Source organism: Oncorhynchus tshawytscha, linkage group LG10, assembly GCF_018296145.1.
Source record: "Oncorhynchus tshawytscha isolate Ot180627B linkage group LG10, Otsh_v2.0, whole genome shotgun sequence".
NCBI classification, from domain to species: Eukaryota; Metazoa; Chordata; class Actinopteri; order Salmoniformes; family Salmonidae; genus Oncorhynchus; species Oncorhynchus tshawytscha.
The window spans coordinates 63,072,093-63,086,418 of record NC_056438.1 but is presented as its reverse complement, the minus strand read 5'-3'; the positions used below and the strand labels follow the sequence as shown (position 1 = coordinate 63,086,418).

The following is a 14,326-nucleotide window of genomic DNA, read 5'->3' as shown; positions in this document are numbered from 1 at the left end:
CAAAAACCAGTCTGTGCAGCCAAGAGGGACTCTAAAATCCTAGGGGAAACACTGATGACAGATAGGTTCTTACCGGTTGACCTTCAGGACACACTAAAACATGTAAGTATGCAAACAAAAGTCAGGGCATTGAAAAACTTGAGTGAGACAAGGAAGAGTGTTTCACAGGGGGCAGAGTGGCAGAGTGAGCGAACGCTCACACCATGCCTCGCTGCACTGTCCAAGGCTGTCTAATACACATAGTCATGTGCTAAGTTGCCATAGTAACAAAGAATCTCGTCACTCCATTGTCCATTTAAAAAAAAAAAATAGGGTGCAATGTCTTCATATCCCCTTAGAGTGGTCCAAGTTTGTGGAGCAATGTTTTTCACCACCCTCTCGTCATACATCTTCTCTTGAAGATCTAACAGGCACCATTAATGTTTGAATCAGGATTTGAATACATTGTAATTACAAATAGAATAAAACTAGGATAGAACTTGTCAATTATACAATGAGAACAGAAATTATAAACAACTTTGACTCATTACACTCGTTCTACTAAGACTGGCCAATTTTCAACAAATAAGACTTTAGAATTTATATAATTGAAAGTGATAAATATGCTAATATTATGCAGGAACTTCCAAATGTTTCATTACAAAGTCTAATTCAAGGTACTGTACACATAAACAAAGATGACAACTATTTTTCTGCACACAGATCCTTTTCTGCAGAGTTACGCCCTCTATGGTAACACTGGGTAAAATTGGTTACAAAAATACTGAATTCATTAGACACGGTATTTATACAATAAAGATGACCGTAAACAAAAATGATCTGTCTGTAATGTAAAGTTTGAGTTGAAGTAAGTAACAACAATGTAAAACACTTTTCAGTTAATAATTCATGAATCATCCAAGAGCAATCTACGGTTGATGTCTCATATACAGTAGTACAGAAACACATAACTAACTAATAATAACATGTTAACATACTCAAACTCCCTTTTCATATCACAAAAGTAACAGAGACAAGTTCTTGTGCTAAGTATTTGTCCTTACAAAGGCTATTTTTAAACTGTGTAATAAATAGCTAAGATTGACACAAACTACTATTCCCCTGGTGAAGATTGAAAACTACAAGCAACACAAATCAGGAGATTACAAACTTGTCAATGTTGAACGTACCCTTCAGAATGTACCATGTTCCTCTGCTTCCTTCTCCTTCTCCTTGTCTGTCTGTGTGCTACTCCAAAGGTTTGTCTTTCTTAACAACTGTACAGAGTATGAAGCCCTCTCTACCAGGCAAGCATGACAACAAAAGCAGCCAGCCTCAGTTGGATGGTGGTTAGCTTAGCTACAGTCAGATATCTGAAATTAGAAACGGTCAGGACACAGCTTGTGCTGCTGCCTCTATCTTTAACTTCAAATGAGCAGGCTCCACATTCTTGTACAGATTTGCTGGCTCTCCAGTTGCAGTCCCTTCCAACCTCTCGCTTGGCGCCTGCCCAGCAAGCATTACTCTTGCTCTGTGCCAGTGTCAAATACACTTGCAGTATTAGAAAATAACTGCCCTGAAACGAGCAAATCATTGTACACCATAAACTAAACATTGCAGATAACATGTAACTCTCCACCTCTGCCAGAATCAAACTGAGGATATAAAGTCAGTTTCTCTCAGCGTTATTAAAATGATCACATTTGTCGCTGCAGGGGATATATACTCTCTTGCCCAGTTATTAACTGAGTTCCAGGCCCACTGAACCATTCCCTTATAAGTCCCTTATTTATATTATGGCTCTATTTTTACCACAGGCGAAGAAAGAAAAGCACAGGAGACTGTGGTGTTTTTCATGTATATTCTTAAACTACTTGGATCAGGTTGTCATACAGTATTTCTGGGACACGAGCAGTTGCTTGAGTTGTGACCCTGCATATGCCCATAGCAGACTGAGTCATAAGCTACATATTGCGGCTGTTCATGTATTTACTTTCATCCACTGATTGCCCAGTGTTATTTTTACATCATTAGAATATAATTGATGTTGGCACCTGATTTCCAACCACAGTGTAGAGCTGGGTGTAGAGCTGTCTACTTTGTTCAGTTATGAAGTTAACTGTACAGAAATCACCAACAAAAACGCCCATCACATATTGAAATGGTGTATTTATAGCAGCCTATATAGTCAGTTAATAAGAACTCTAAACAGTCTTATGTTGTCTGTCTGGGAGTCTATTACACTGGACACTGCATGTCTCTGAGTTGCCCCAGTCAGTTATCTGCTCGTGGGGCCTCTGGCCTGGGCAGACAGCACTGAACTGGTACAACTCAGAGACATTGCAAAGAGGCCAAGGGTCATGGCTCCACAAGACAAAAACTCACGAGTGTTCTTGACGTGTTTATGGTTGTTGTTCCTAAATAGAACTGTGTGGTTCCTGAACTGACACTGTGTTCCAACGTGAACTCCTTGATGGAGGAAAAAAAACTGATACTGGCAACTTTATACTGGTGATTAGTGAAGCTGCTTCAGGTCATCTCTGCAACAGAAACAACTGGATGGGTAGGAAATGTATACGCTCTATACCAAACTGTTGGTTAATGATGCCATTACAGTTTTACAACCAGCTATGATGGCCATGTCAATGACTAGATTCTTTTATCTAGAATGCATCATGCTCAGCTCTAGTGTATTTCAGAAAGAATTGAGAAACAGTATGATATTTCAATGTTTTTGTCAAACACACATGATGAGTGAAGAAAGGCAACAGGCAGCAGATGACAGATTTATATGCACATCGATTGCAAAATAACCTGTATCCCTTTAACGACAGAAGCATCCCTACAAATGAGCGACATAACGGTGTCATTTTTACAACATCCAAATAGTCAATAGTTTAACCCTATTAATTGGCATGCATTTTGCCTCGTGATACATTTTTTTTCTCGATCTCACTAGTTCCCACTACACAGTAACTTGGATTTTAAACGAGTGATAATGTCGTTTCACTACCGATGTTGCAGTGCATTTGTGCTGTCTATACTTACCAGGACATCGAGACATGGTCATAAAACTGCATTGTTTACCTCCAGGAATTGAAGTGTCAGCCGTATCCATATATATGATTACGATTCATTTAGATCAATTCACCATTACACCTAGAACGCTGCTAATCCTATTATTACGAACGCTTTTTGCAGTGGTGCTGTATTCGAAATGTTCGCGTAACGTTAGCACTACCCAACATTTGCTTCGAGTATGTGGCCTCTGCCGATGACGTAATGCGGAATCTCTTAACTTGCGCCAGTGTACTCTTAACAAATATTGAAGTTGACAAAAGAAACATATAAACACATAATGATTCAACCCACTATGACTACAATGCACAGGAAGTATACGTGCCGTGTCTGGAAACAATCCCCATCAGATTGTTTTATTATTATCATTATTCAAAAGTTTGGGGACACAGAAATGTCCTTGTTTTTGAAATGGAAGCGCATTTTTTGTCCATTAAAATAACATCAAATTGATCAGAAATACAGACATTGTTAATGTTGTAAATGACTATTGTAGCCGGAAACGGCAGATTTTTTTAATGGAATATATATATGCTTACAGAGGCCCATTATCAGCAACCATCACTCCTGTGTTCCAATGGCACATTGTGTTAGCTAATTCAAGTTTATCATTTTAAAAGGCTAATTGGTCATTTGAAAACCCTTTTGCAATTATGTTAGCACAGCTGAAAACTGTTGTTCTGATTAAAGAAGCAATAAAATTGGCCTTCTTTAGACTGGTTGAGTATCTGGAGCATCAGCATTTGTGGGTTCGATTACAGGCTCAAAATGGCCAAAAACAAAGACCTTTCTTCTGAACCTAGTCAGTCTATTCTTTTTCTGAGAAATGAAGGCTATTCCATGCAAGAAATTGCCAAGAAACTGAAGATCTCGAACAACGCTGTGTACTACTCCCTTCACAGAACAGCGCAAACTGGCCCTAACCAGAATAGAAAGAGGAGTGGGAGGCCCCGGTGCACAACTGAGCAAGAAGACAAGTACATTAGTGTCTAGTTTGAGAAACAGACGCCTCACAAGTTCTCAACTGGCAGCTTCATTAAATAGCACCCGCAAAACACCAGTCTCAACGTCAACAGGGATGAGGCGACTCTGGGATGCTGGCCTTCTAGGCAGAGTTGCAAAGAAAAATCTATATCTCAGACTGACCAATAAAAATAAAAGATTAAGATGGGCAAAATAACACAGACACTGGACAGGGGAACTCAGCCTAGAAGGCCAGCATCCCGGAGTCGCCTCTTCACTGTTGACGTTGAGACTTGTGTTTTGCGGATACTATTTAATGAAGTTGCCAGTTGAGGACTTGTGAGGTGTCTGTTTCTCAAACTAGACACTCGAATGTACTTGTCCTCTTGTTCAGTTGTGCACTGGGGCCTCCCACTTATTGCTTCTTTAATCAGAACAACAGTTTTCAGCTGTGCTAACATAATTGCAAAAGGGTTTTCTAATGATCAATTAACCTTTTAAAATGATAAACTTGGATTAGTTAACACAATGTTCCATTGGAACACAGGAGTGATGGTTGCTGATAATGGGCCTCTGTACACCTATGTAGATATTCCATAAAAAATCAGCAGTTTCCAGCTACAATAGTAATTTAAAACATTAATGATGTCTACACTGTATTTCTGATCAATTTGATGTTATTTTAATGGACAACAAATGTGCTTTTCTTTCAAAAACAAGGACATTTCTAGGTGACCCCAAACTTTTGAACGGTAGTGTGTATATATATAAATATATACAGTACCAGTCAAAAGTTTGGACACACCTACTCATTATTTTTTAAATTATTTTTACTATTTTCTACATTGTAGAATAATAGTGAAGATATCCACACTATGAAATAACACATATGGAATCAGGGAGTAACCAAAAAAAGTGATAGCCAGATAGCCTTAATATCCAGATAGCCTTCATCCTTTAAGCTAATCCTTCCCCTAACCCTAACCTTAAACTTTTAGCTAACCCTAACCCTTTAACCTAACTCCTAAACTTAGCCAAATGTCTCAGATTTATGTACAGAATAACACAAAATGCTCTGAGATCAGGTTTCCAATTTAGGCAGATGTTAGAGGGCCTCTGCTTTGATGTCAGAGGGCCTCTGCTTCAGCACAGCAACCAGTGCATCAAATCACCAACAGGCTGCTGAACAGCTTCTATCCCCAAGCCATAAGACTGCTAAATAGCTAACAAAATGGCTACAAGAACTGAGTTTTTTATTTTATTTATTTCACCTTTATTTAACCAGGTAGGCCAGTTGAGAACAAGTTCTCATTTACAACTGCGACCTGGCCAAGATAAAGCAAAGCAGTGCGACACACAACAGAGTTACACATGGGATTGTTGACCCTTGTATTTTATATTTAAGTCTCTATGCACACTCACAGGACTCTACACACTCATGAACACTGACACTCCAACACACACACACACACACACACACACACACACACACACACACACACACACTTAATTTGATCACACACACACACTCACATACAATAATCATAAACGCTGCTGCTACTTTGTTTATCATATATCCTGATGTCTATTACTGCAATATCCCTGCACATTGTAAATATGGAATTGGAACTGACCCTGTATATAGCTTACTTACTTATTGTGTTCTTCTAATTCTTTGTATGTGTGTGTTTTTGTTCTGCCTTATGTTATTTTTAGTACTACATTGATATTGATTACTGCATTGTTGGGTTAAGAAAGACATTTCACTGTACTTGTGCACGTGACATTACAACTTGAAACTTTACTTAAGAATGTGTTTGTTTCATATGGTTGTTTTGCTTTTCATCTTTTGTCCTACTGGGCACACACTGGTTGAATCAATTTCAAGGAAATTACGTGGAACCAACGTGGAATAGACGTTGAATTGACGTCTGTGCCAGTGGGGTGTAATTGATGTGTTTATAGATATGTATAGTGTAATTGTTGTTTATTGGTGTGTTCATGCAGAGCTCATGTGCGAAAGAGACCGCGGTCTCAGCATGACTCCCTGCTTAAATTAAGGTTAAAAAACAACCTAAAAAATAAATGGTGGCTGTGTCGAGTGGAGTGAACTTGAGACAGCTGAGGCAGCAGAGGTATGTATTGTGTTTAATAGCTTACTGTTTTTTTTTTTTGGGGGGGTGAGAGAGCATGCAGTTTTATTCACGTAACACTTTAGTCTGTTAGACCTTTGATATTGAATCCCTGTTGAATATTGTGTTTGTATCCAGTTAAGGTCTTATTGACCCCTTATTGACCCTGCCCTATCTTAGAACCTGTCTCACAGATCTAAGAATGGTAGGCATACAATGTCTGCTCCTTATTTTGTTTAACTTCTAGAGCATTCAATTGTGCTTTAAGTGGAAATGGCATTGATTGCCAGTAGGAAGTGACATGTATTGTGTTGGTATCTCATCAATTAATGATCAACAAACAGCTCATTTTTATGTTGTACTTGTAATGAAGGCATGTGCAATTGCTGCTTAAGCACAAATGTGATGCCCCATTGTCCTTTCATTCATAGGCTAACTTGCTTCATGACTCGTTTCTACAACAAGCCTTACTTACCCTAGTATAATTACATGTGTTATTCCTCTAGTCAGCCAAACAGTTTCACTGGGAAACTTCATGCAACCTATCATCCTAAAATGTTGTTATAGTGTCTCAAAATGTCTAGACTTTAGCCTAACCTTGGTGAAAACGTTCCTCTGAATTAATACAACGCATAATATGTCCCACTAACTTAGATGACAGACGAGCAATGCCTGTGCCATGCAAAGGGCCTCGAGAAGCCGTGAGGGGTTATTATTTGTCATATTATAAAGTACAGTGAACAAACCTCTACTACTGCTCTTGAATGCAACCCTTTGCTTGTTGCTTAGCAACCATGTGACACGGGAAGTTTACGCAGGCATTCAACACGGAATGGAATCACAAGGGGACATTACAACTCCTTTCTTGTAACTTTCTGGTCATAAAATAAAGTTAGTTGAACATTTCATCGGATATATTGTTTCCAGATAACGTATCAGTGGTAGTTACAGTAGGATGAATCAGGATGTTACAATTTTAAAAGAACGAAGGCCTATCCATTCTGGGAACAAGTAAGTTGATAGCCAACTCGCTCACGTTTCGACTTTCTTCCATGCCATAACATAAGACATGACACACAGCTTTGCCATTAGTTTGCACAGTGGCGAGATGTAAAGGTAGCAAATAAGTGATTTAATTTCACCAACATTGATCTAACTAACAATAATTTGTTTTTTGCATAGTATTGTGGAGATTGTATATTGCGACAATGCCTGAAGTTGAACCACTCAGATTTCCATCAAGGGAGGACGGGCCAAGTTTACAAGGTTTGAATTAAATTTTGCACAAACAATAACCCCCTCACACACCTAAACACTTGAAAGGCAATTGAAACAGAAAAGAGATACAGGTGGTAGCATTGTTATACAATGGAAATACTGTCTGTCATCGCACATTGTCTTGCTTCTAAAGAGACACTTGAGACAGATTGCCACAACAGCAGGTAATGTTCTCTCACATTACAGTCCATGACAAAAGGTGAAAGTCGCCCACTTGCTTAATCATATTTCATATGAGCGCTCCAGCTGCAGCATCATCTTACATAGAGTAGGCTATGTTGTGCCTTGGAAGCACTGGCCTAAAGTGTATGTTAGACTGAGTAGGATATCTGTTTCAATATTGTGCATTTAGGCCAGGAGCCATACTGCAGCCAGGTGGCACCCTTCCACCGCTAAGCCTATATTGTCCTTTAGTCTGCCACAGGAGGCTCAAATTAGGCTTCCCTGGCCCTTGGCCTATTCCCTGATGCTTACAATACAGTGATTGGTTATATGGACATTTATGGGTGATAGTGGAAATTACATAAGATCATTGTCTTATTGTCATAACACTGTGTACAGTAAGTCTCTTTCACACAAAGTGGAATATGTGTCCGATATACTATATTTTTGTGTCGGATTTTAAGGGATACAAATGTCATATTAATGATTCCTTATGTTATACTGTCATACTGTTGTTTGTATGTATCATATTTATGGAAAGCAGTTATGTGTTTTTGGCTTTTCATCAAGCCATCCCCAAATTATCATGAATTTGATTTATGGCTGGTCATTTCTGATATCTTTTAAGATCAGGTAGATCTTCAAGCAGTGTGCCCCAGCAGACGTCGCAGTTGTGCCCTGGTTAACACCCCCTCGCCGTGCGTCAACAAAGCTGTTTGCCATATTCAGGAGCTGAAGAGGAAAGTGGAGAACTGGTGTCAACAGGTAAGATTCAAAGTGTGATCATGCAAAAAAGCTTTTTGAGTTAATTATTATGAGTTAAAAATATGACGAAAAAAAATACATTTCTGTCATTTGTCTGCCTGTCTCCTCTACCAGTCAGGAAATGTTCAGCATCAGATGTCTCATGAAAAACAGCAAAAAAGCAAAACTTTTAGGTAAGATGTATCTTTTTGGTCCTATGTTATATCCTATGTGTCACCTCCAACTCCAACCCATTCAAAGTCCGATTTTCCCTAACCCCAAAATCTAAACTTAACCCTAACTCCTAACCCTAACATTTAACCCCTAACTAAACACGCTAGAAATAGCCTTTTTCCTTGTGGGGACCAAAAAAATGTCCCCTGTTGGTCAAACTTTTGTTTGTTTACTATTCCTGTGGGGAATAGTTTAACACGTCCACAACAACCCATTAACAAACCCACACAAGCACACACATGCACATTGACTCACACACAAATATACACACACACCCACACAAACACAGTCAACGTTGGTGTTCTATTATATACTATTGTCAACTGCGTGACCAAGACACAATATTTGTAAATACAGTCGTACTGGACATAGCACATTCATGATCTATACTGATCTATTACTTGTTATTTTTAACTTGACTCTTATTATTGATATTTATTATTGATTATTGTACTGTAATGTTGAGGGAGTTAGCACACAAGCATTTTGCTGCACCTTTCAAACCTTCTTTAAACTGTGTACCTGATGAATACAGTTTGATAAAAAAATGTATTAGTCTTCATTTAAAGCTTTACATTTACAGCAATGAATGTTCCTATTTCTTCAGGTCTGTGAAGAAATGTGTTCCATGTTTTCCAGATTGAATTCCATTGAATCTGTGTCTTCAATGATACCTACAGAGTTATACATCGAAGGCATTGGACTAAGTGCAAGAGGTGAAAGAGGTGAATATTTTTTATTTGTTTATTTATTTTCTCAAATGAGAGGGATACAGTGGCATCTATCTATAATGGCATCTATAACATGCGCACTATTTTGAATCAACCATATACAGTACAGCCCCTATTGTTTTCAGATGCTTTCTGTACTATGAGTCCACTTGTAGTTTATTTTATTTTAGCTTAGGTCATCTGACAATTACCAATATTTTTCAACAGATAAGGCTACTGGTATATTATACGAGCATCTCTCTTCCTTCATACAGAGGGTGACCTGTTGTCTCCGCTGCGTAAGGAAACCACGGACATCCTGGTAGAAGTAGTGTATCTGATTGAACGTCTGGAAGCTGATCGCCAGGATACAGAGGAGGCTCTACAGTCGGAGAAGAAGAGAAGGAGAACTTTAGGGAGGAAAATGTATAGTATTTCACTGTGGAAGCAGCAGGAGTTCCCTGTAGCTGTCCAGAAAGGTCAGTCAGTGGCAAAAGACAAAGATCCCTTAAAGAAAGGTCATTCATGTTGTTATCACTCTTTTATTAGGAGTATTATTTTGCAACACTTGTTGTTGAAGACAAAATAAACTGTAATCTAGTAGGTTTGGTAAGTTCTTTATATATTGCTTATAGTGCAACTTTACTTGAAACCTGGATATGTGCTGTTTCTCTCCAGAGCATGAGGCCTGTACCAGAGACATCAGTGAATTGAAATGGCATCTGAAATTGAGAAGAGATAAACTTCACCAAGTGACAGATAGATTGATCAAGACAGAAGTTCTGAATCAGCGGTTAAATGAGGACATTGATTTCATCAAGAAAAATGGGCCTCTGGTGAAGGAAAAACTGCAGCTGGAGAGCGATTTCATGATCCAAATTAATACGGCTCAACATAAGGTACTGTTCACAATTAATTTTGTTCAAGTTTTTTTCTACACTGTTATTATCACATATATATTGCATATATTTATATATATATATTTATTTTAGGCCCTCGAGACATTTTCAAAGACCTTCAGTGAACTGAAGAGTTTTCAAGAAGAGATGAGAAAGGAAGAACTGAAAGCAGATGAGGATAGAGGATTGATGTTCAATGAACTTAAGGGCATCAGGAATCTGCTAAATGACAGACTGTGAGTACAGTATACAGAATATTAAATAGTATTACAGTGTCACGCCTGCTCCCACTCCCTCTCTCTGGCACTCAAGGGCGCCAGGCTGCCCTTCATTATGCACACCTATCACCATCATTACGCACATCAGCGCTTCATTGGACTCACCTGGACTCCTTACTTTGTTGATTGCTTCCTCTATATCTACAGGCGAAGTCGGAAGTTTACATACACCTTAGCCAAATACATTTAAACTCAGTTTTTCACAATTCCTGACATTTAATCCTAGTAAAAATTCCCTGTCTTAGGTCAGTTATGCTCACCACTTTATTTTAAGAATGTGAAATGTCAGAATAATAGTAGAGAGAATGATTTATTTCAACATTTATTTTTTCCATCAGATCCCCATACACTCAATTAGTATTTGGTAGCATTGCCTTTAAATTGTTTAACTTGGGTCAAACGTTTTGGGAAGCCTTCCACAAGTTTCCCACAATAAGTTGGGTGAATTTTGGCCCATTCCTCCTGACAGAGCTGGTGTAACTGAGTCAGGTTTATAGGCCTCCTTGCTCGCACATGCTTTTTCAGTTCTGTTCACAGATTTTCTATAGGATTGAGGTCAGGGCTTTGTGATAACCACTCTAATACCTTGACTTTGTTGTCCTTAAGCCATTTTGCCACAACTTTGGAAGTATCCTTGGGGTCATTGTCCATTTGGAAGATCCATTTGCGACCAAGCTTTAACTTCCTGACTGATGTCTTGAGTGTTGCTTCAATATATCCACATAATTTTCCTACCTCATGTTGCCATCTATTTTGTGAAGTGCACCAGTCCCTCCTACAGCAAAGCACCCCCACAACATGATGCTGCCACCCCGGTACTTCACGGTTGGGATGGGGTTCTTCGGCTTGCAAGCCTCCCCCTTTTCCTCCAAACATATTGATGGTCATTATGGCCAAATAGTTCTATTTTTGTTTCATCAGACCAGAGGATATTTCTCCAAAAAGTACAATCTTTGTCCCCATGTGCAGTTGCAAACCATAGTGTGGCTTTTTTATGGCGGTTTTGGAGCAGTGGCTTCTTCCTTGCTGAGCGGCCTTTCAGGTTATGACGATATATGACTCGTTTTACTGTAGATATAGATACTTCTGTACCTGTTTCCTCCATCATCTTCACAAGGTCCTTTGCTGTTGTTCTGGGATTGATTTTCGCACCAAAGTACGTTCATCTCTAGGAGACAGAATGTGTCTCCTTCCTGAGTGGTATGACGGCTGTGTGGTCCCATGGTGTTTATACTTGCATACTATTATTTGTACAAATAAACGTGGTGCCTTCAGGCGTTTGGAAATTGCTCCCAAGGATGAACCAGACTTGTGGAGGTCTACAACTTGTTTTTCTGAGGTCTTGGCTGATTTCTTTTGAGTTTCCCATAATGTCAAGCAAAGAGGCACTGAGTTTGAAGGTAGGCCTTGAAATACATCCACAGGTACACCTCCAATTGACTCAAATTATGTCAATTAGCCTATCAGAAGCTTTTAAAGCCATGACACCATTTTCTGGAATTTTCCAAAATGTTTATAGGCCCTTTTACTTCCGGTGAAACTGGAGGGCGTGCACTTCAAATAAATAATCCTAAAAATTATGGATATTAAACATTAAACATATACGTGTCTTATATCGGTTGAAAGCTTAATTTCTTGTTAATCTAACTGCACTGTCCGATTTACAGTAGCTATTACAGCGAAAACATGCCATGCGATTGTTTGTGGACAGCGCCCCATTTCAAAATATTTTTCCACCGGCACAGGTTTCAGAAATTCACAAATAGCGATTAAATATTCACTTACTTTTTGAAAATCTTCCTCTGATTTGTCACCCAAAGGGTCCTAGCTATAACATGTAGTGTCGTTTTTTTAGATGAAATCCTTCTTTATATCACAAAAAGGGAGTTTAGTTGGCGCCATCGATTTGAGTAGTCCACTCGTTCAACATGCAGAGAAAGGAATCCGAAAATCTACCCCTAAACTTTGTTTCAACAAGTTAAAATACGTTTCTATTTACTCCTCATGTACCCTAAAATGTAATCAAACTATAATATTTATACGGAAAGAAGTATGTTCAATAGGAAACCAATTTTAGCAGGTCTTCATGGTGCGCCCAAACACACATTTCCAAGACTATGTCCTTGTCCTAAAACTAATATTTCTTATTTGTTTTTGAAGTTACAAGCCTGAAACCTTGAACATAGACTGCTGACACCCTGTGCAAGCCATAGGAATTGCATCCAGGGGGTTAATTGTCAGTATGACCTTATTCTTGTTATTGTAAGAGGATGGTCTCTCAAAAACATTATTGTTCGTTTTTCTTTGGATTTTCCCCTACCATATCTATTGTGTTATTCTCTTACATTATTTTAACCTTTCCACAAACTTCAAAGTGTTTTCTTTCCAATGGTACCAATTATATGCATATCCTTGCTTCAGCGCCTGAGCAACAGGCAGTTTACTTTGGGCACGTCATTCAGGCAGAAATTGAGAAAAAAGGGGCCTAGCCCTAATTAAAGGCACAGTCAACTTAGTGTATGTAAACTTCTGACCCACTGGAATTGTAATAAGTGAAATAATCTGTCTGTAAACAATTGTTCGAAAAATTACTTGTGTCATGCACAAAGTAGATGTCCTGACCGACTTGCCAAAGCGATAGTTTGTTAACAATTAATTTGTGGAGTGGTTGAAAAACAAGTTTTAATGACTCCAACATAATTGTATGTAAACTTCCAACTTTAACTGTATCTGTTCCTCAGTTTGATCCCTGTGTCAGCATTAACGTCGTTTTGTTTCACCTATCCAGACGCTGTCCGTGTTTTGTTTCATGTTTGTTATGTATTAAATGTTCACTCCCTGTACCTTCTTCTCATCTCCCAGCGTCTGTCCTCACATACAGTATCTGATAGTTACCCAACGTTTTTTTTAGGTTAAAAGGAACCAGAAGGAACCAAAGGAATAATTGTCCAAGTAATCTGTCCTGTTAAATCTCAAATATCTCTGTAATCACATGGTAACTTAACCTGACAGTGTTGTTATAAAGTACTTACAACTGTTGCGCCATGCTTGCAGTTTGCGCAATTAGACATAAATGCAAAGTTTATGAATAATTTCACTTCAAAAGATGATTGTATTATTTTGTCCAGAACTGAGTTCCAGCAGCTGATAGATTATTGGGATGGCTACTGCATTACATTGAAGGAGACAGAGGAGAGGGTAGCTTTGAAGGAGGAGGAGTGGGGAGACATGTCACAACATATCCCTGTGCTAGAGGTGCAGGAGACTGCAGTCAATGATCTGGTGAGTACTGTACTGTGCTAACTGTGTACTGTATGTTACGTCAGCACATGTGAGCCAGTCTTTAACTTAAATGATTTTCACCACTGTGAACAACTGCATTTATCATAATTACTGAATGAACAAATTAATGAGGAATTTTACTTAAGGAATATGCTGAAACATGCACCAATGTTCCTTACACATTGAGAATACAATGTATAGTTATTTTTTGGTCACAGGTTGTGGAGTTGAACATATTTATTGAGGTTGAAGGTAGAAAAATTGCACAATTAAAGGAAGAGATTTCAGAGCTGCAGAAAGAAGTCCATGCAACTGTAAGTGATGATAGTTATTGTTGACGTTGAATATTTCTCACAATACTTTATTTATTGCATACGACTTATTGCATATTTATTGCTTCCTAACGTTGCATCCGGGGCATATTCCAGAGACTTGCAGGTGAAGCGGCGGTCTCTCACTCCGAGGAGGTGTTCTGTAAGAAGCATCAGGACATCTTGGCTCTCCATGAGGAAAACAAAGAGTATGAACTAGAGACTGAGGACTACAGTAACACGATCTATGAGAGGTACTGTATGTAATTTGTGTGT

General features: G+C 38.7%; 2 protein-coding genes across 8 annotated transcripts in view; one reads left to right on the top strand and one right to left on the bottom strand.

Annotated features, from left to right (window-relative positions):
- Positions 1-3,251, bottom strand: part of LOC112260604 (dystrobrevin alpha) — a 37,938-nt gene extending 34,687 nt beyond the window's left edge. For 2 of the 7 annotated variants that reach the window (XM_024435850.2, XM_024435851.2), the window contains exon 1: positions 1,170-1,407. In XM_024435850.2, coding sequence (XP_024291618.1) covers positions 1,170-1,186 — 17 coding nt within the window. In that variant the 5' untranslated portion in view covers positions 1,187-1,407. Of the gene's footprint in view, positions 1-1,169; positions 1,408-3,027 lie in introns of those variants that run through there. The other 5 variants (XM_024435845.2, XM_024435848.2, XM_024435846.2 and 2 more) reach the window with 3 other exon arrangements.
- A 3,703-nt stretch (positions 3,252-6,954) lies between these two features.
- LOC112260603 (coiled-coil domain-containing protein 178) overlaps positions 6,955-14,326 on the top strand; it is a 40,579-nt gene continuing 33,207 nt past the window's right edge. The window contains exons 1-11 of the mRNA XM_024435844.2: positions 6,955-7,163; positions 7,335-7,418; positions 8,221-8,357; positions 8,472-8,530; positions 9,210-9,295; positions 9,556-9,759; positions 9,959-10,179; positions 10,273-10,415; positions 13,586-13,739; positions 13,958-14,053; positions 14,168-14,304. Of these exons, the coding sequence (XP_024291612.1) occupies positions 7,361-7,418; positions 8,221-8,357; positions 8,472-8,530; positions 9,210-9,295; positions 9,556-9,759; positions 9,959-10,179; positions 10,273-10,415; positions 13,586-13,739; positions 13,958-14,053; positions 14,168-14,304 (1,295 nt within the window). The 5' untranslated portion in view covers positions 6,955-7,163; positions 7,335-7,360. The remainder of the gene's footprint in view (positions 7,164-7,334; positions 7,419-8,220; positions 8,358-8,471; positions 8,531-9,209; positions 9,296-9,555; positions 9,760-9,958; positions 10,180-10,272; positions 10,416-13,585; positions 13,740-13,957; positions 14,054-14,167; positions 14,305-14,326) is intronic.